General features: G+C 40.5%; 2 protein-coding genes across 2 annotated transcripts; both read right to left on the minus strand.

Moving 5' to 3' along the window:
* Window positions 1-9,350: 9,350 nt before the first annotated feature.
* LOC138602995 (dual specificity protein phosphatase 3-like) lies at window positions 9,351-15,467 on the minus strand. Its single transcript, XM_069674640.1, has 3 exons — window positions 15,252-15,467; window positions 11,243-11,475; window positions 9,351-11,071 (listed from the first exon to the last, which is right to left on the minus strand). Exons 1-3 carry the CDS (start codon window positions 15,425-15,427, stop codon window positions 10,863-10,865), a joined length of 618 nt encoding a protein of 205 aa, XP_069530741.1. The 5' UTR covers window positions 15,428-15,467; the 3' UTR covers window positions 9,351-10,862.
* A 2,253-nt stretch (window positions 15,468-17,720) lies between these two features.
* prl (prolactin) lies at window positions 17,721-20,357 on the minus strand. The gene is made up of 5 exons (XM_069674154.1): window positions 20,303-20,357; window positions 18,844-18,956; window positions 18,446-18,553; window positions 18,016-18,198; window positions 17,721-17,900 (listed from the first exon to the last, which is right to left on the minus strand). Exons 1-5 carry the CDS (start codon window positions 20,355-20,357, stop codon window positions 17,721-17,723), a joined length of 639 nt encoding a protein of 212 aa, XP_069530255.1.
* Window positions 20,358-20,397: the final 40 nt, after the last annotated feature.

Below are 20,397 nucleotides of genomic sequence, written 5' to 3' on the forward strand. Positions count from 1 at the left end.
GATAAATTTCGTGTGGAATTGACCCTATCTGCAGCAGCAAATAGCCTAGCTTCCGTGCCGGCACTCCGGCCGATTTCTCAATACAGAGGCCGTGCTGACTGCTGTCCATTGTATGAAGTTTACTTACTATTGATGAGTATCTCATACAACCCCACTTCAAACAAACCGAACTATCCCTTTAAGTCACTATCTATCTCCAAATGAGGTGATTGAGCCTATGGCACACTGGTGAAAGCCTTTGCATTTATAGTATTCTGGACTGGGTGTCAGGTGCAACTTTCAGGAAAAAAAATCACCCAGCAGTGGTTGGTCTGCAAGAGAGGGTAGGTGGAGCTAAGCGGCTGCTTTTCCAGTCTCTGCAAGTGTTGCGAGTAAACAGTAATCTATTATGGCTGAACAAACAAAGAAAAGATGACTACAGATACAACTTCAAAAATAAGTGAAAATCCAAAGAAAAAGAAACAAATTTGTCGCTCAGATGAAGGCAAACAGTCTAAAAAGGAAAGCGACCGTCAGTGAGGAAAAACAAGTGTTACAACCGGCGCTAACCGTAGACGTCACACATGCAACTCTGTCTGGATATCTGGGAAGTGTGCTCCCGCAATTACCGTTTATTCCCATAGGTGCCGCCAAAGAGAACGAAACAGAAATCTTCGAGAGTATAACTTTAAATTATCTTGGTGTTTAAGGTTTGGTAGGATTTTCCATATATGTGGGTTTTTATATCTATTATCCTCTAATAAAACCACCTGGTTGCTTGTTATGATATAAACAAGACTATTACGTTCTACATAATCCACCATCCATGAGAGAACATCCAGTCAGTCCTCACACACAGAGACAAATATGCTTTGATTACTCCGATGCTGCAGGCCTGAGTTATTACACAAGCAATGTCACAAACGTCAGCGTCTTCTTCATTCAATCACTTTAGACACCGTCACATGGATGGGGGGGGTGTGATTGATTGAGGTGGGGGTCTGTGCCAAAATGTTCCGGCAGATTTTGTATCCCGGTCCAACCCAGCTCAACTCTGTCAGCTTTCACTCTGAATTCCAGGAAAGGGGAGTCTATATATTACTTTTGGATGACATCATAGGCGCACAAGTGTCACTCTGTGACTAAGACTGAATACTTTTAATGAATGCTGCACAATTTAAGTAATTGTCAGCTTTTAGAGGACTGAGCTTCCTGTTGCAGTTCATTTTGTAAAGTAAGTCCTACACCCAGAATGTCTTATTCAGAATGCCTAATACATCTTATCAATTGGGAGCATAAAAAGTGCATTGCTAACTTATTAATGTGCTTATATAAGCTTCTGCTCTTTTGGTTCATGGCCTGAATAGTACAATATCATCTAAGGGAGGTGTTGGATTATTACCTCATTTGCCGTGTCTTGTACAGGGACCCTGTGAACATTTTAAGACTACAGTGTTTGTAGCAGTCATGTCTTGACTCGCTAAATGCTATTGCATCAGGCTAACATGCAAATGTTTAACAAGTGATATTTTTATTATGTTCATCACTTGGTGCAGCATGTTAGCATGCTAATGGTTTCTGTTTACCACTAGACACAAAGGACAGCTGAGGCTGATGGGTGCGTAGTTTTTCTGGTAATTGAGCCAAATTTGGACTATTTCGAAAGTTGACCTGATGATGAACCAGATAAAAAGTTAAGAGATCAACCAAGTTATTACAATTCACAATTTCATGGCAATCCATCCTATAGTCGTTGAAATATTTTTCAGAAAGCCACAAATGTCAACCTGCTGGTTGCCTTAGACCAAAAAAGTAACAGGATCGTTAACCTCAGAAGGGGAGACCATATATGTCTGTATAAAAGTGTTGCTCTAAAAACCATGGCCATACATCCAATAGTTTTTCAGATATAGCCATGTAGTTGGTTATATAAGGTGCTTTTTGACAGCAGGAACTTTCCCCAGGAACTAGGAACCCTTTGAGGAACGCTGTTCGTTTCAATAGCAGGAACCAGGGTCTAAATTTAGTCCCAGGGTAATTCATTCAGTAGTACTTTCCAAAGGTCCAGGAACTTTCAGGGTGGGGCCCGCAGTGCTGATCAGTGCTGATATTTTTATTTTGCACACATTTTCTGTTTTACAGCTCTGTTTACCTTATTTCTGCATTGACCTTTGTTATTATTTACTACTGCTCTATGTGCCTTGAACTGCCCCCTGGGGACAACTTTTTTAATTGAATTGAATTGAATGTGCCTACTGATATTTATCATGCATCCCTGTTTGTCCTCATTGATATCAGAATAAGGTGTGTAACCATAAATGATGTCATAATATTTACAACCGGGTGGGAGAATGTTATAGGAAGCAAATCCATGTTTGCTAATACTGTTGTGTAGGTTCATTTAATTGCTTTTTTTTCATGTATTTATCTTTTTTTTTAACAACATGTTCGCCACCTATTGGACTGGCGGTGCAGTCCAGTTCGTTTTATTGCTTCTCCATACGTCATTGGCATGATTTGCATAATCTTGCCGGGACTTTAGGCCGCTGTGGACACACAGACAACAATGGGCCACAGGAACCATTTAGTTCCTTGAAGAGAAGTTCCTGGAACTAAAAGTTCCTGGTACCTTTGGTGGAAAAGCACCTATAGTTACTTTATGTGCAGAGAAGAATGCACACAGAAACACACAGCGGCCCTAGGTTTAACCACGACCCTCAGCCCTTTGCTGCGTGTCATATCCGCTCGCTCTTCCCTAATTTACGACTCCGCTGTCCTATCAAATAAAAGCAAAAGGCCAAAAACATCTGCTCAAAACTGATAGGCGGGACTTATCACTGATATTGATTGCTGTTTAGAATCACTACCTAGATTGTAGGGCCTGTGCAGTACACGTCCCCTTCACAACCCAGGCCCTTTGCTGCTTGGTCTCCTCTTTTTCCATGTTTCCTGTCTTTCTTTAGTGCCCCTTTCCACTAATAGCAAAACTCGATGAATGAATGAGTATAAACAGTCTTCATTCTTGAACTTATGCTGAGCTACATTCTTTAAAAATGTGCTTACATCAATAGGTCCTTGCCTAGTCTCCATTATAAATTGCTCCCTGCAATCTGGTTGTGTCCCACATTATTATAAATCAGCAGTTCAGACCTTTTGTCGACCAATATCCTTAATAACTATAGGCCGATCTCTAAGCTGCCTTTTATCTCAAAGATTTTAGGGAAAGTTGTTGCTAAACAGCTCAATACTGTCCTAACTGCACACAATATTTTAGACAAATTCCAGTCAGGTTTCCTTCAGAAACACTCCACAGAAACAGCTCTTCTCAGAGTGAATGCTCAGTTTTGGCACTTCTGGATCTTAGCTCTGAATTTGATACTGTAGATCACAGCATTTTGATTGACAGACTCAAGTGGTGGGTGGGTGTCTCTGGGAGTGCCCTGGACTGGTTTCTGTGCCACTTGGTCCATACATGTCTGAGTCTGCTACTCTGTTCTCTGGTGTGCCTCAGGGTTCTGTCTTGGGTCCCATTTTATTTTCTTTATATATGCTCCCACTAGGCCATGTTATCAGCAAATTTCAAGGAATCTCATATCATTGTTATGCTGATGACATTCAGTTGTATGTATCTTTTAAGCCTTATGACACTGACAAACTTTCTGTTTTGCACAACTGTCAGAGTGCCATTAAGGATTGGATGCACGACAACTGCCTTCAGATAAATACTAATAAGACAGAGTTCCTTATCATTGCCTCTGATAGCATTGCTTCCCAGGTTGGCAAGTGTATTGGATCCCTTTCTTCTGCTGTAAAATCTCATCTCAAAAATCTTGGAGTCATCTTTCATCAGGCGATGCTCTTTAAACAACACATTAGGTCATTAACCCGTTGATGTTTCTTTCATTTAAGAAACATTGCCGAGCTAAAATCTGTTGTCTCACAAGCTGAGTTAGAGATGCTTTTGTGTCATTCCCGGCTCGACTATTATAATTCCCTTTTCACCTGCCTCAGTAAGTCCTCCCTTGACCGTCTACAAATGTTGACCAGGTCCAGCACGTCAAGTCACATTACACCAATCTTATCATTACATTGGCTTCCAGTTAAATACAGAATTCATTTTAAGGTCCTTGTTTTCATGTATAAAGCCCTGCATGATCAGGCACCTGTGTACATCTCAGACCTGCTCCATCCCTACATCACCTGCAGGTCTTTTGACCAGGGTCTACTCGTCGTCCCTCGTGTCCGACTGAAAACTAAAAGTGATCGTGCCTCCGAAGTTGTGGCTCCAACACTTGGGAACACACAGTTTCTGCTGACGTTTTTAAAAAGCAGCTTAAGACACACCTTTTTAAATTGGCTTTTGATCATCTCATGTAATTTTTCACATTTGTAGTCTTTCTCTGTTCATTATTATTTTATGATACTATTTTTGTTATATATTGCTGTTGTGGTGTATTGTGAAGCACTTTGTGACTTTGCTGCGAATGGTGCTATACCAGATAAACTTATTATTATTATTACCTACAAAGGGACTTTTTTTTGTCATTGTTGGATCAGATACAAAGCTGGAACTGTTAATCCAACTTCCTCAAGAAATCTTTGTACTGCATGTACATTATCTAAATGGAGTTGAAAGCCCTTATTTAATGTAGCACTATCATTATCATTCTACTGTACAGGCACAGTGTGAATGTGTTATCTCTGGTGCCCTTTTGCTAAATTTGGAAGACGACTACTAAATAATTAAGACTCATAAAAGCAAGTCCATATCAAATGTGTTTAAAGGTTGTCATGGGAAGGATGATGTAACAATGAGCTGCTTTGCTCTGAACCAATCCTTCACGGCCCACCCACACCCTCATCTAACCGCCCCTCACCCTCCCACCCAAAAAACACGAGAGGGCACAGCTGGTACACAGCAGGCACACTGGCATGGATGTGTGTGTGTATGAGAGAGACACACACACACACACAAACCCTCTTACAAGGACAAAAATTGATACGCAGTGACATCAATCATCAATCTGTCATAGAGTCGTACAGATTTTCCCCTCAACAAATGAAAGTGCTCCCAGTGAGGATCTAAAAATAGAACAGTGTATCCTGATGATGCTGGTTTCCAGCGACGTCGCTCATAATTTTGATTCTTTTTGCAAATTCTAAGAACAGCACGTGCTCACGGTCAGGCACATGCTTACATAAGATCTATGAATACATGTTAGTAATTGAAGTGTATATGATTAGATTACATAACATGGATCAGCATGTTTGGAATTGGTTAAATAAAGTTTATGTACATCAGCTGAAATCTACATTTTGTGAAATCACATCCATGTGATAAAACCAGAATCCACTGAAATGCCAAATAATTTGGTTATTGTTGCACCCCTGTTGTCCCCTTTTTGCTTCTCCTTAATGGAACACTCTCATGTTTGTATGCTAAGTATGAAGCTAATGCCAACTGTGGGTTAGCTTATCTACAATCTGCCTACCAGCACTTCTGAATCTCTCTAATTAAATGAAATCTCCACCTGTCAGCCTCAAATAGGAGACAAGACCTCAGGAAGTCACAGAGGCCAGTTTAGAGGCTTTTCTCAAACCAGGCCCGCCATACTCACACTCTGTAAGTCAAATCCACAGCTGTAAGAAGCCCTCATCTTAAAGAGGGGGTATTATGCTGTTTCACATTTTAAGACATATATATAATGTTACAATGTTGGATGATGACACTAAACGTGGGTGGAGTTTCAAATCTGTAGGTAAAAGTATGTTGAAGTAAACCGCAGGCTTCTCAGCTCAGTCTGCAGGCTGCTGTAAACGTCAGGTTTCAGACAGTTTTTTCTACATGCCTCAGCAGGTTTTGGAGAGCTGGCCAATCAGAAGAAAGTGCGCTTGTAGGGGTGGGGTTTCTTAAAGGGACAGAGTCGTTTCAGGCAGAGGCTGTCTGGTTATAATTTGGCGCTATACAAATAAAATTTGATTGATTGATTTGATTGATTGATTGATTTGATGAGGGCCTGCATAAAGCACCAGTGTGAGAAAAAATAGTTTTTTTAAACTGTAAATTATGCTAAGCTACTCCACAGGTATTACAGAGTTAAATATGAAGCTTGAAATTAGCACAATACCCCACCTTTAAGGTGTTGGAACTTACTTAAATGCAGTCACCATGTTTTCACATCATAAAAACTAATAAAAGAAAAAGACAGAATCATTGTTATCACTGCAAATAAGGAAATAAAAACTTCCACAAAACTTCTTTGGTAGCATTTCTTTTGTTTACATCTTGTAATTTTCAATCTAATGTTCATGTGTTGCTTAATTGGTAACACATATTTTCATTGGTATTTTTAGTTGTGTTTTGTTTGGCTTCACAGAGAAATTCCTACTTGTGCTACTTAGCCATGCTAGCAGTAGGCCTGCGCTAGCTATGGCCAAGCTGCTATCAGCTAAAGATGAACTGTGATGAAACTCAAAACTAATGACATTAACATCTAGCTGTGTGGTGTGTTTAGTGCTAATGTTAGCATGCTAGTGCTACAAAAAGATGGTTAATACTGCGAATATCACGTGTTAAACATCAGCAGGTTAACACTGTTAGCATGCTAGCATCCACACACCAACAGTGTAAACAGTGGCCGACATTCTGTGTTAGCTTGTTTGAGCTTTTCATTGAAGGCATATGATGTTTGCATCAGTACAATATTCAAACCAAGTACTTAATGTTTTTATGGCTGCAAGACTGACTCGCATGAAAATATTCTGAATGACTTGTGCATGGTTTTCTAAAAGTTTGGAGTCGGACTGGTGTAGTCTGAACTGGTTCGAACTGGAATTTCTGTCAGTTTCAACAGTGTTTGACTGCACAAGATGACTTTTAAAAACAGACCCACAGGTAGTGTCAGTTCGGTTTAGGACACAAAAAATAGATCTACCTGTGAGTAATAAATGCTTTCAAGTAGTGAGGGTCCACATGGTGCAGTCATGCTTCAATACACACTTCCACCTGACTCACACACACACACTTGAAAACACATGGCTGCCCCGCCCCCAAGGGTTCATTCATGCAGACTGGTTATGTAAGAGAGTTAGCCTCCTCTCCTGACAGACATGGCCTTGTGTCAACTCCATATGTCAGACAAGGACAGGGATGAAGATAGGGACAGACGCAAACATGGAGAGAGACAGACAGACAGACAGACAGACAGACAGAGAGGGGGCATGTATGACAACAGATGCAAGGGCAAAAGAGACAGAAGCAGGAGAAGGAAAGCTAAGGGAGGGTGAGAGGCCCCAAAGTGAAGCTTGACCTGGAAAACCTGTGGAATGCATACACACACACACAGATATACACTCTCACACACACACACACACGCACGCACGCACGCATGCACACACATTTATTAAGAAGGGAGGAGGGGCTTACTAAAAGGCCTTTGGCAGGATGATGAGGGATTTACAGCAAAGCAAAATGCTGAGGAGGTGGAAGAGCACCAGTGAGATGTGTGTTTTGTTTTGATGGTGAACCATATATGTGTGATTTGAGGTGCACACTTTAACAGAATGTATATTTTTTCGTCAGATGCGATGCTTGAAGGAGAAGCCAGATTTTCTGCTTCATCAGGACTGAGTGGGTGTGGTTTATACAGATTTGATTGACAGTGGTCTGCTTTTAAAATCCTCCACGTTGCACAAAAATACTTAACATCATGTATTTCAACAGAGCCCTGCCGACCTCAATTAAAGGCCGGTGCTAAACTGGATTGTTGGCTGGAGTGTTTCAGTGATTATTTTAGGTTTGTTAAAAAGCTTATGCTACAATAAATTACTGTGCATGAAGAACCAGCTGAAGGAGTATGAATAGAGGGAAAAGAGGGCAAGGGATAAAGCAAAATGTAGTCTAAGCTGGGATCTAAATTATGATGCCTGAATAATGGCTGCATAGCCAGCCTGAGTAAAGTAGCTGAAGGAGTGAAGGGTAAGTAAAGGAAGAAAAGAACGTGTTGATATGAATGGGATGAAAAAGATGTTATGCTCATCATAATCAGCTGTGTGTTACAAAGTGCAATTAAGGCTTATCCTGGTGATATAAACCCTTAATGTGCAGATCATTTTCTCCAACATATAGGCTTATAGAAATGTAGTGTGTAATATAGACTCATAGTCTAAAAACCAACAGGTTTTTCTTTCTGTTATGTTGAACATTAGCTTTAGCAGAAATGGAAGCTTCTAGAACTTTAACAATGTAATGAAGCTGATGGAACATGAAGTTTGAATCTGTGGCCCTTCAATGATCTCGGCACTGGTGCAACAACAGTCCAACTGCTCCCTCCACAGGACGAAGTGCTTACTAACCAGCATCCAACAGTAGCACAGTACAAGCATATGAATATTAGAAAGCTCCCACCACACCCTTACAGTCTGCTGCATCTGTTGTCTTCTACCAAAATCTGTTCACTAACAAGACCACGCCATGGTACAGTATAAAAGTGGTTTATTTGGAATATGCTAAAGGGTTGAAGTTGGGTGGCATGAGAGGGGGTCAGGGTAAGGTGGGATGAGAAGGGGTCACGGTAAGGTGGGATGAGAAGGGGTGGGATCAGAAGGGGTCAGGGCAAGGTGGGATGAGAAGGGGTCGAAGTCAGGTGGGATGAGAGGGGGTCGAAGGGTCGAGTCAGCTGGAGAGGTCATGAACCTGAGGGTCGAGACTCAGGGTGGGGGCACGTCTCGACGCGCTTTCTGATTCAGCATCCCCCAGTGGTTCCTGTGTTGAGATAGGAGATAGGAGAGGAATGGGGTTTTGGGGGAGGGTTTTGAGAACTGAGACAAACAGGAGAAGAAGGGGAAACCCCTAAGAAGGGGGTAGGCAGCCTTATATGCACGGTCCAGTAAATGCATTAGGGGAAAGGGTGAGATTTAATAACACACAGGTGATGGAGTTAACGAGGGAGGCATGGTCCCGTTCGTGAACTTATGTTATGATAACTTTTTAATTTAAAAACGTGTTCACACCCAGTGTACATATTGTGAACATAATGTGTATTTTCGATGTATAATGTATCTTGTTTTTATGTCTTCAGTTTGGCCGCTTTTAATTGCTTGTTTGAGGTGGCCACCATATATTTTCTGCTTTTATTTTTGTATGTTGTATAATATACATGTGAAGCACATAGTGACTTATGACTGTGAAAACATCATATTTCATTTGCATTTATAACAAAAAAAAACTAAAAGCCAAACCAATATCACTTGACAAAGCAAGAGTGCAATATCCAGTTTAAGCTAGCTTGCGAGGCAGTCACAGCTAGCCTTTAGGCTACTTAAGCAAATTTGATAAACTAACACCAATAATAGTAACAATAGTAATATTAAGTTTAACATCTTCAGTTAGAAATTAAAAGGGTTAAAGAATGTTAAAATAATTAACCAGTGTATAGTGAAATCACCAGACAGGACAATACTGCCCTTCTCAAAGACTACACTTACTTAAAAAAAAAACGCAGTATGCTGAAAGAATATATGTCATGTAATTTTCAGTTTATTACTGAATGTATGAAAAGAGAGCAACAACAATCACAGGTGTCACTGGATAAAGTGCACTTCAGATAAGCAGTTTCATCTGTGAGACTCAATGGTAGCCTACTGACACGAGCAATCACGTCACATCCTACTCAGTAATGCACATGATGATTCACAAGTTACAGGCCTAATAATGCACATTGTGATAAACAATACACACACAATAATGCAAACTATGACTTGATATTGTACATAGTTACTGGATGTGCTGACATAACAAAAACACACTTTGACTCACACATTTTGAAAGGCATGCATCTGTACAATATAAAACTCTGACATACACACAAATATAAACACGCTAATGTGCAAAAGGTGTTGTCTTAGAACTTTCACAATAATGTTTAAGTTACTGGCAAACGTTACATTCTGGCAGTGTTTAAATTACAATCATAGACTTTCAATTTTTTCTTATCTAACTCTCGGCTACAAAGTTTCAAATAATACATTTTACTATTATAATAATTTAACTGTTTCAAATTAAATTAATTCTGCAATGTGAAATAGCGTTAAGTGTTCCTATAACGCACATAACAGCATGACAAATATTTCATTGAGGCAGGCTTCTAGACATAAGTGCAATATAGATAGATTGGGCAGTTTTATGAAACACACTAGCATTATTAGACAAAAAATATTTCCACATCATCCTCTAGTACCCTGAAAATCTGATTTAATATCAAAAATCACAGTGTCCACTTAATATCCTCCTCTGGGAGCGGCTGAGACAGAGAGATTTGGCAGTGTTTGCAAGAGTGGCGCCAAGACAAAGGACACAATTCCAGGAGAAGAGAAGAGATGGAGACAGGGGAAAAGCAGTAGACGGTGTCACATAACTTCCACCATCTATTTCTTCACCTGTTCCCACAGCGAGTGTTTTTAAATACATATTAACATACCCGTTAGACTATGATACTGTTCTCTGGAATAGAAAGCAGCAGGAAAACACATCAAGCTATACAGAACATAAAAATATGCTTAAGTGAGAGTGTGTAAACACAACTGAGAAATCTGTGCACCTGGATTTAAACACTACATTGCATGATCAGCACATCACCAGTGTGAGTTTGAGCGCAGTTACAATGCTGTAAATACACATTTAAAAGTGTGTGAGTGAAATGTATTATTTTGTAATATACATACACTCAGTTCTGTCAGCCTTAGTCTAAGAGAAAATGTCTTTCACTCTTCATTATCCTCCCTTCTGGAACATTCCCTCACAGATCTGAGGCTTCTTAAAGCTGTAAGTGAAAAAAAGTGATATATCATTGAATATCTCACTAACAGACAGTCTATCTGCTTCCTCATTTGTTCCAGAGTTTTCCCTCCGCAGCCAGCCTCTGATTCAGCCGACAGAGCTGCCGCAGGAAGCCGTCGTTGGGTCCGATCTCTCGTTTCTGCCGCACCATGGCCAGCGCCGTGTGTACGTCCATGTTTTGGCGAAGCATCAGGTAGGCTATGACTAAGGTAGGCGAGCGGCTGTAGCCCTCCCTGCAATGGACGTACACTTTACCTGCAGAAGGAAAGTAAAGGCATTTGTTAAAGTTTGACAAATTAACAGTAGTATCTAAAATTATGCACATGTATGTTCTGACTTCATCAAAGATTAAAAGAAAAAAACCATCACACAGAAAAACAAACAAGATTTCAGTTTCAGTTATTCCCCGCTGTGTTCTCCTCTGACCTTTTCCGTTTTTGTAAGCCATGGCCTTTTCGATGAAATCTGCCGCCTCCTCAAAATAAACGCTGATGTCGAAGTGGTCCGTGTCGCTGGCAGCTACTCCGTGATAAATGATGCCTGTGCCGGCGTAGGACTCAGCGGTGGTGTTGACATGCATGAAGGAGTTTCCCTCTGCGGCGTTCAGGATGTGCGTGATCCCCTGGCGTTTTAAGCGCATCACGTTCATCGCCACAAACCTGCAAAGGATCAGGAAGTAAAACAAACACACTAAGGAGGTTGTTTTACACATACATAATAATGCAGAGTGTGATAACATGCAAGATATATGATAGTTTCTGCTTCTGACCTAAAGCCAGCTTACACTCGCTCTTTAGCAACTGTTACCTGGCTCTATTCACAGGTCTTTGCGTTTTAATTTACAGTGCTATTGGTATTATAGTATTATCATATTGATCAATGGTAAAATTTATAAATACAGTCCCAATTTACAGCTTTTGAGGTCTCCACCAAATCAATTACTGCTGACACTCACTCCACCATCACAAACTTCCTCGAACTCAACAGCAACAAATCTACAAATCTGAAATCCTCATCATCCACCCCAAGTCACTCATGACATCCTGCCCCGACTTCTCCCTCTAAATTGATGGCTCCACTGTTCCTGCTTCCACACACATCCGTAACCTTGGTGTCATCTTTGATCAATCCCTCCTTTGAACCCAACGTTAACTTCATCACAAAAACTGCCTTCTTCCATCTTATGAACATCGCCCGTCTTCGCCCCTCCCTCTCCTTCTCAGCCGCTGAAACGCTCCCCCACGCCTTCATCACCTCACGACTGGACGACTGCAACAGCACCACATCACCCCAGTCCTTCAAACCCTCCACTGGCTCCATTCATCAAATAATCCAGTTCAAAATCCTTCTCATCACCTACAAGGCCCTCCACAACCTAGCCCCCTCCTGTCTCACTGACCTCCTTAACCAACACACTTCCACCCGCAAACTCAGATCCAACGACGCCAACCTCCTCGCCCCTCTCACTTGGGGGCACAGAGCCTTCTCCATTACTACCCCCTCCCTCTGGAACTCCCTCCCCCAACACCTCTGACACTCTCCGTCACTCCACCTATTTTAATCTGTGATCTCTAATTATGTCATTGTTGTAATTGTTTAGTTTTATATACATTTAACTGTATTAAATACCCTTTAAAGCGCTATACAAATAAAATGTATAATTATTATTATATTTCCATCATGTTTTCTACATGTTTTTCCACCATTTAAGGTTTGACTGGCATTTTTCACCAGGGTATCTTGTTTATCCTCTTCTGCACAGTGGCACCTGAGTGAAGCATCAGCGCCACCCACTGCTCGTTACCATGAACACATCCCTGATACTGAAATGCGCATAAACTTGCATTCCTTTTGCATATTATAGAAAAATTCAGTTACATTTGGTTGGAAAAAATGACATTTATGAATTGCTTAAAGGACAGTGTCGTGAAAAGTGTCATCAATAAATAAAGTGTCATTATGCACAAAAAAATTGGCAAGACAAACATCCTTTAGTAAAACAAAAACAGAGTGCATTTGAACATTTATTTTAATATTCCTTAAATCCTTTGTATTTTTTCTATAATTACACTAACATTAACAATAATGACGCTCACTTTGAGCTTCAAGAAACTTTGGAACCAAAAGGGTTACATTTCTTTCTCCCTCTTTCTATTTCTTGCATAAAGATGCTCTGCTTTGACAAAGAGATGAGCTGCTTCTCGCTGTGATAGTCTGGTATGGCTGTTCCACTTGGCACCTCCTGCCTGTTAGATGTGAAGAGCTAAAAATAGAGCCAATGCACTCTGGTGCAACGTCACGCCTCCACAAGAAAAAAAATCCAGCAGGCTTTCAGAAGCAGGACAGATATATCAAAACAGAAAGTACCGCTCTGAGAGGACGATGCATGGGTGCATGTATTTCTTCACAGAGCCGTGCCGATGCATTTGTGTTACAGACTATATTTGTCAGGACATTTGCTCCGGTATAACAGACAAAAGTGTTTCTGCTCTGTCCATTATGACTCCTTTAGGGAGGCACTACAGAGGCTTTCTCCCTTTACATACACTGCCATGACTCACCATCTAAGACCTTCTGTTATAAAGCTTTTAGATCAAACCATTTAAAATTTAGTATACACATTTGCTTGTTAGCCTGGTGTAAAGCTCAAGATACAGCCTTGAATAAATATATACTTTGTAACACATTGCTTCATCTGAGGGCTTAAGTCATATAGTGAAAAACGTATAATAAGCTGCATATAATATATATTTTTAAGTATGTTAAAGGCATATTTTCATCCCAGTTACACCAATATAATGTATAAAAAACATTCTTTAATGCATGACAAATTTTTAGATTGTGTTGTGTTAAAGTGATTCAAGCTCTACTGGAAATCTAGGCATTATGGGTGCTTTAAATCTAGTTTGGAATTTTTGAAAACATTACTTTTTTGCTGACAGTCAGATGAGAAGATTGATACCACACTCATGCATGTGTGCTAAATAAAGTTACAACCAGCAGCTAGTTAGCTTAGCATAAAGACTAGAAACAGGAGGAAACAGATTGGCTCAACACGAGAGTAAATACTATGAACACCTCTGATATATATTGCTGGTTAATTTCTACAAAAATAAAATTATATGATAAGCTAAGCTAAATTAAACAGCTGCTGCTTCCAGCATCATTTTTAGCAATTGGGGTACATTAAGAGCGAGGCTAGCTGTTTCCCCACTGTTTCTTGTCTTTGTACTACGCTAATTGGCTGTTGGTGTTAGCTTCAAATTAAGCACAGATAGCCTAAAGAAGAGTGGTATTAATTTTCTTGTTCAACTCTCAGCTTATTTTGCCAAAGCTCCTCTAAAGTCCAAACAAATATGGGACTAGTTTCACAAGTTGAATGGCACACCTCAAGACCATAGACTTATCTTTCGAGTGGACATGCTGCTTCTTGGTTGTAAAAAGTGAAGCCAATGCTAAGTGCCATAAACCTGCATTCTTCTTAACGCCAGCAGGGGGAGACTCCACTAGAGTAGTAGCAGAGTAGAGTAGTTGATCATATTTAAGCGTACATAACTTTTATGTACACACAAATATGCTTCTTCCTTGACTTGTTGCATCAAAACCATATTTCCTAATGAGTTTATTGTCGCAGATGTCTCATTTCAAGTTTTCTTTAATAAGCCTGGCCTCTCTCTCGTTTTTGTGGCTGAGAGAGAGGCCGTGTGAGAGAGAGGTGTGTTTGCTTCCAACCCACTCACCTAATATTAGCAGCGACACAGAGGGGTCAGAAATGATAATTGCAGAGACTGAAATGTAGGTCACTGTGGATGTTTTAATTCAGCAAGGGACCGTCAGTCTAAAGCTTTTAAAATCCTCCATCTCTGTCTTCTCCTGACTCTTCTCCAGTTTGCTTTCTTATAACATTCCTCCACTTCTTTAAATATTTAACAAGCTTCTGTCTGATGCAACCTCAATGACTCCACTTCCATGGTCTATTAGCAGACAGGGACATGAAATATTATGTATAAGTTTAACCTAAACTAAAGCACTCCAAATAAATAATACAGTGTCTAATGGTTCAGCTGTGAGTTCTTAATTACCTCAGTGTAACATGGCATTCATTTCCTCGAATACTTCTAGATTGTTCTAAAGGATGTAGAAAATTATTGTAGACAGACACAGTGATAATATGATGACATTCAGACACATTATTTTGAAGCAGAAATCGAACAACATCTCTTTATCAGCGCATTGGTCGAATAAAATGGGATCATTTGAGGAAAAAGTGGTGATATAGGAATTGATTGTTTCAATTGATGTCGAAGGCACAGCTATGGGGATTATGTATGGCACGTAACCTGAATTTGCAGACGATTTGTTGCGCTTTTGTGTTTAACATTTCTCTATGTGGAAAAAAATTGATATAAGAGATATCAAAATTGATCCCACTCACGCATTGCCCACGTAGATCCTCGGGTAAACCTCGTGAAAGTGTTTGGTCGGCCAGCTGTAAAAGCCGCTCTCGTCCGTCAACAGATCGTTGAGTTGCTGAAGAGACACCTCGAAGCTCGACATGTCGATTCCGTCCTGATCCGCGTTCTCTACCTGTTGGTTGTGTTTATTCTTCATATCCGAAGACAGGTGGAACACTTCTAGCGGAAAAACAGGAAGGAGAAGAGGGTGCTGAATGTGGCAGAGAGGTGTCGGTTTACCCGTGTGATGATTGCTGCTGCCACCGGCGCTGCTCAGCACGGGGAGCTGCTCAGCGTTGTGAAAACATAACCCACGTGCAGGGGCGGCCCGGGCTTATTGGGGGGCGGTGGTTCCTAACCAGGGGGCCCCAAGACAAAACTTTACCTAATCAAAGAGGGTTGGCTTCCTTTTTGAAAGTAAAATGAATATAGTAGACCTAAACATTTTTTTCAATCTTTTCACAACACAATGCAACAAAATCAAAGACTGATTTCCAAGTAGGCTAGTGCAAAATTTCACGACCACTGATGATGATTTTTTATGCTCCTACAGGCAGGATTATATGTCTTTGTTCTCCTGGAAAAGGCCTGATTCGACCTAAAACAAGTACTTAGTTAAGGTAAGAATAATATCATCCTTTAAGTTTAAACAGTGCTGTCAAGATAAGGGGATATTTATTGTAACAGTTACATTAAAGATAAAATCTCGAAGATTTTAGTTGCATTCTCTTTGGCTGCACCTTTGGCAGTAAACGATAATTGTGGGAGTAAACTTTCCAATTTAAGCACGGTTGTAACTCTTGATTTTCCTTGCTGACGGTCACTTTTCTTTTTAGACTGTTTGCCTTCATCTGAGCGTCGAATTTGTTTCTTTTCTTTGGATTTTAACTTATTTTTGAAGTTGTATCTGTAGCCATTGATCTTTTCTTTGTTCGTTCAGCCTACTCTCTCCGGCAGACCAACCACTGCTGGGTGATGGAAAATGCGTCACTAACTGGGAGTCACTTGTGATTTTTTGCCACGGACACCCAGTCCATAATAATACTATATACTGCAAATGCAAAGGCATTCATCAGTGGGCCATATTTACTTACAAGAAAATTCGAGATTATACCTTTAAAACACATCCACACCCATACAGAAACATCCACGTTCACGATACAACAAAACCAATGCAGACTGCTGGTGACAGGAAACAATCAGCTGTCTCCTGGGTTAAAGTAAGCGGTTTTAGTCTGTAACAACATCACACTACTTCCTCATCCAAAGATGAATTCATTGTTCTATTTTTTTGAGGGGCAGAGGTTAACAGAGCTATGCGGGTTAGCAATGGGTTGTTTTTTTAAACAAACACGTCCACATGTTGTAGTTGTCTTGGCTGGTTTTACCTGACGTAGGCCTAAATAAAAGGGGAGTGGATTTCTTTTTCTACTTAGTGTTAGATGACCGTTAGCAAATCATCTTGAAAGTGCTTTACTTCCACCCATTGGAGTTGAACAAGGACAGTGGCGATAGGTCAGGCAGTGAAATTTAGGCCCAACTGTAAAATGTCAGCAAAGAGCTGTTCAAAAGAATCTTTAATACTGCTTTCACCTAAAGACAGTCTCGCTGGCTTAGCCTACTTTCTAGAAATAACACAGACAGTTTTGCTTGCGAGTTTTTAATTGACATACAGTTTTTAAAGAAATATTGCAGTTTAAGGCATCTCAAGGAATTCAATCTAAAGTGCAAATGCTGCAGTTTGTCGTCAGACAAGCATAAGTTAGGAAGAGAAAGCCTTGCGTCCCAGTGTGAAGGATGACTTAAAGAGAGGCGGGTGAAGGGATTTCATATGTCAGACCCATCTGCATCTACAAAAGCTCATTTGGCAGCTTGGCTTCGAGGGTATACAGCTTTAGTAGAAGGAAAAGACAAGGAGCGGGGGGGGGGGATTTATCGAAATTTTTGGCCAAAAAATTGTCAGTTATAAATGCCAGACCAGCTGGAAACATCTAGAGGAGTGTAACAATTCCCAACCTGTTGGCAAGACTAATAGAATAACTGTATAAACCACTCTGAAACTTGTCAACTTTTATGTCAATAAGGAAGCTAATTCAGAAGCAGAACTTTTGGCTCTTTTTCAAATGTACAAGGAAGATTTTTTTAATCAAAATCCAGGAGGGCTGTAGATGTTTGGAAATATTTCCCAGCATGTACAAATTGTGTAAATTAGATTGGGGAAGTCGATGTTTTGTGCACCATCAGGGCTAAAAGGTGTCGTTTAAAACTAAATATGATTCCTGTGCAAATCCTCCTCATCTTCACCTTGTAGACACAAATAATGCTAACCACATAGCAATTCTAATATTAGCTCAGATAGCAGGTTTCTACTACATGCTAATCTATGGTTTATAGGCAATAAAAGCTTCAAGAAAAATCTCCCCTCAGAGACGAGCAGGCTGCCTTGGCACTTAGCACAGTTTAGCCGCCCGGCAGCGCAGGACTTTCAGGAAGCTGTCGATCTTGTGGGAGTCGCGGCGGAAGCAGGACAAAAGGAACTGGAAGTTGGTCAGTTTGGAAATCCTGTCGTGGCCGATGTCATTGCCTCCTCTGTAGGGCAGAAAGGAGATGCTCTGAGCTGCTGGACCCATCTGGGAGAGAGAGGAGGCGGAGAAAGTTATAGAGCTGTAGGTTTTATATTTGAAACCTTTTTAATAAAAGATATAGAAAATTGGTTCAAGGGTTTGTCTTCCAAAACATGCACACCTTTCCAGACAGGATGTCCAGGCCGTCTCCCAGGCTCTTGGAGTGCTCCTGCAGCTCCTGGATCTTGTTGGATATGCTGTTGTGGGCTGGGTGGGGCAGGTTGTTAGCAGACGTTGAGAGGACCACTAGGGGGTCTATCCAGGCTTGGAGGAGGGAACGAGCCAATGACAGCAGGTCGGACTCCTGGAGAGGAAGACAGATAAGAAAAGCTGAAGAGCAGACTATTTTTTTAAACTTTATTATTAATCTGTGCAGATATAACTGTTCCAAATATGTTGTAATTCCAATATTTGGCCTACAGAGGGCAGTGACTGTTTCAGATTCCTTCAACGGTGAAAAAAGTAAAGAGTAGTTTTAAGTGAGGATGTCGTTAAGACTAATAAAATCAAAGGAAGAGAAGGATGAAAACTTAAGACAAAAAGTCACTTACTGATACTTGAAGGGCCTGCTCCTTATCGATGGGCGTCTGGAGAGAGGAGGTGTGGCACATGGAGGGTCGGGGCATGATCACCCGGCCTATAGGCGGGAAATGAGTGTCCTGAGAGGGAGAGATGATTATAATTATATATTGTAATTAAAATCATAATTAACTGCTTACTTGTCAATAATAAAACACTGTGATGGAATCAATGTTTAAACTCTGCATGCAGAAACAGGTTGAAAGTTAAACCATTTAAATTGTTCTAAACTCCTGACATGTTTTATTATTTAATTCATCGTCAAAGTTTGAACCAAATTATACATCTTAATTCCTTTTTAATTCAACTTTCGCACTGTGCTGAATGCATGAGAAAAACTCGACACGCACACTCAGAAACAGGAACTGACCAGCTCGTGTGAGAGCGTGCTGCTGAGGGAGTGCAGCGTGTCAGAGCGCTGGGAGGCTCGGTCCAGCAGGTCGCTGACAGGAACAGCGCTGCACGCTGCGGCCAAACACAACACTGCGGAGCACGGAGGAATGACAGAGATGATACAAGGTTTTTATTTTGGTCAAGTTCACTGTGTAAAACAGAATGTCACATACATAAAGAAGGACACCACATTAGTAATATTCATGCAAATTTAGGCCTCAACATTCTTCCTCGTCATCATCATCCATGCCTCTCATGCAGTGGCTCTATGACCCAGGGTGGCCTGCACCTTACTTTGAAAACCACTGGGTTAACCCTATCCTAACCAGTGGATGTAACAGATTTCCAACCTGACATCAATGCAACGGAATATGTCAGTGTCTTTATACCTCTCCTAGGACTAGGTGATACGATATGCGACACGTGGCCCACGATAACAATAATATCACGACACAGCGATACGTCACAATATCTGGTTCACTTCTTCTTCAGCCAATTCATTTCCATTCAAGTTGTCCTCATTCATGTCATAAGCGCCACCGCAAGGAGTTATGAAGTAGTGACACAGTGAGTCAAAATTGCAGGAAAATCTCTTTACATAATTTTATTGCACGAGTCAGGACGACAACAACATTTTTTAGTGGATTTTGATTTTAATTTGATTTTTTATATTTTGTACGCAAAATTAGAACATTTTTAAGTGGTAAGCACATAGTCAAAGGGAAACTGGATTTTTGGCTAATACAATTATCACTTCTTTGAAGTATTACAATACAATATCGGGCCACCTATGCACCGTTTGGTTAGGTCTTTAACGCAGTGACCCTGGTTTGATCCATGCACAGGCTCTTTCATGCATGAGCCTTCATGCATTTCATCCAAGATGGGGCGGAGAAAATTCACATCTTTCCCCTGTGTTTTCAGCTTTCAAACAAAGGCTAAAATTCTCCCAAAATAACGTAAGTTAATTCTTTGTTGATTGAGGGGAAATTCAGGCTTTGCAACAGCACAAGACAAAGTAGCAGGAAGGTAAATACAAATAGAAATAAGAATCCAACTACATCCCAAACATTAACAGTCAGGCTGATATTATTTCTCCTAAATGTGGGTATTAGCAAATTGTAATTGATACATACTGTATGTACAAAGCAGGACATTTCAAACTGTAGAAACAGACTTGTTTTTGTCCTTGAATTAGACGTTTCTAAACGGCCTAAAACTATAACCTATCAGCTGATACACAGTTGCTGCTGTCACCAATGTACTGTAGCTGAGAGGAGCTAATATTGGCTCTAAAAGTTATACAGGGCTTTAAACCTCTGATTTGAGCAGCAAAATGTATAAACTTTAAGAATATATAGATACAAATCTTTTTTTCTTGCACATAGCATGGTACGGATCCCAGACAAATATGCACACATCATTTTTAATAAGACAAGCTATCTCACCCGACATGAAGAGTTTTCCACCTTTGTTTTTTCTGTGAGCCATCTCTTTTCCTCTGCAACCAGTTCGTTTGTCTTTGCTTTCA

This window comes from Semicossyphus pulcher, unplaced genomic scaffold, assembly GCF_022749685.1.
Source record: "Semicossyphus pulcher isolate SPU_LCO1_2020_fin unplaced genomic scaffold, fSemPul1.0.p SCAF_23, whole genome shotgun sequence".
Taxonomy (NCBI): Eukaryota; Metazoa; Chordata; class Actinopteri; order Labriformes; family Labridae; genus Semicossyphus; species Semicossyphus pulcher.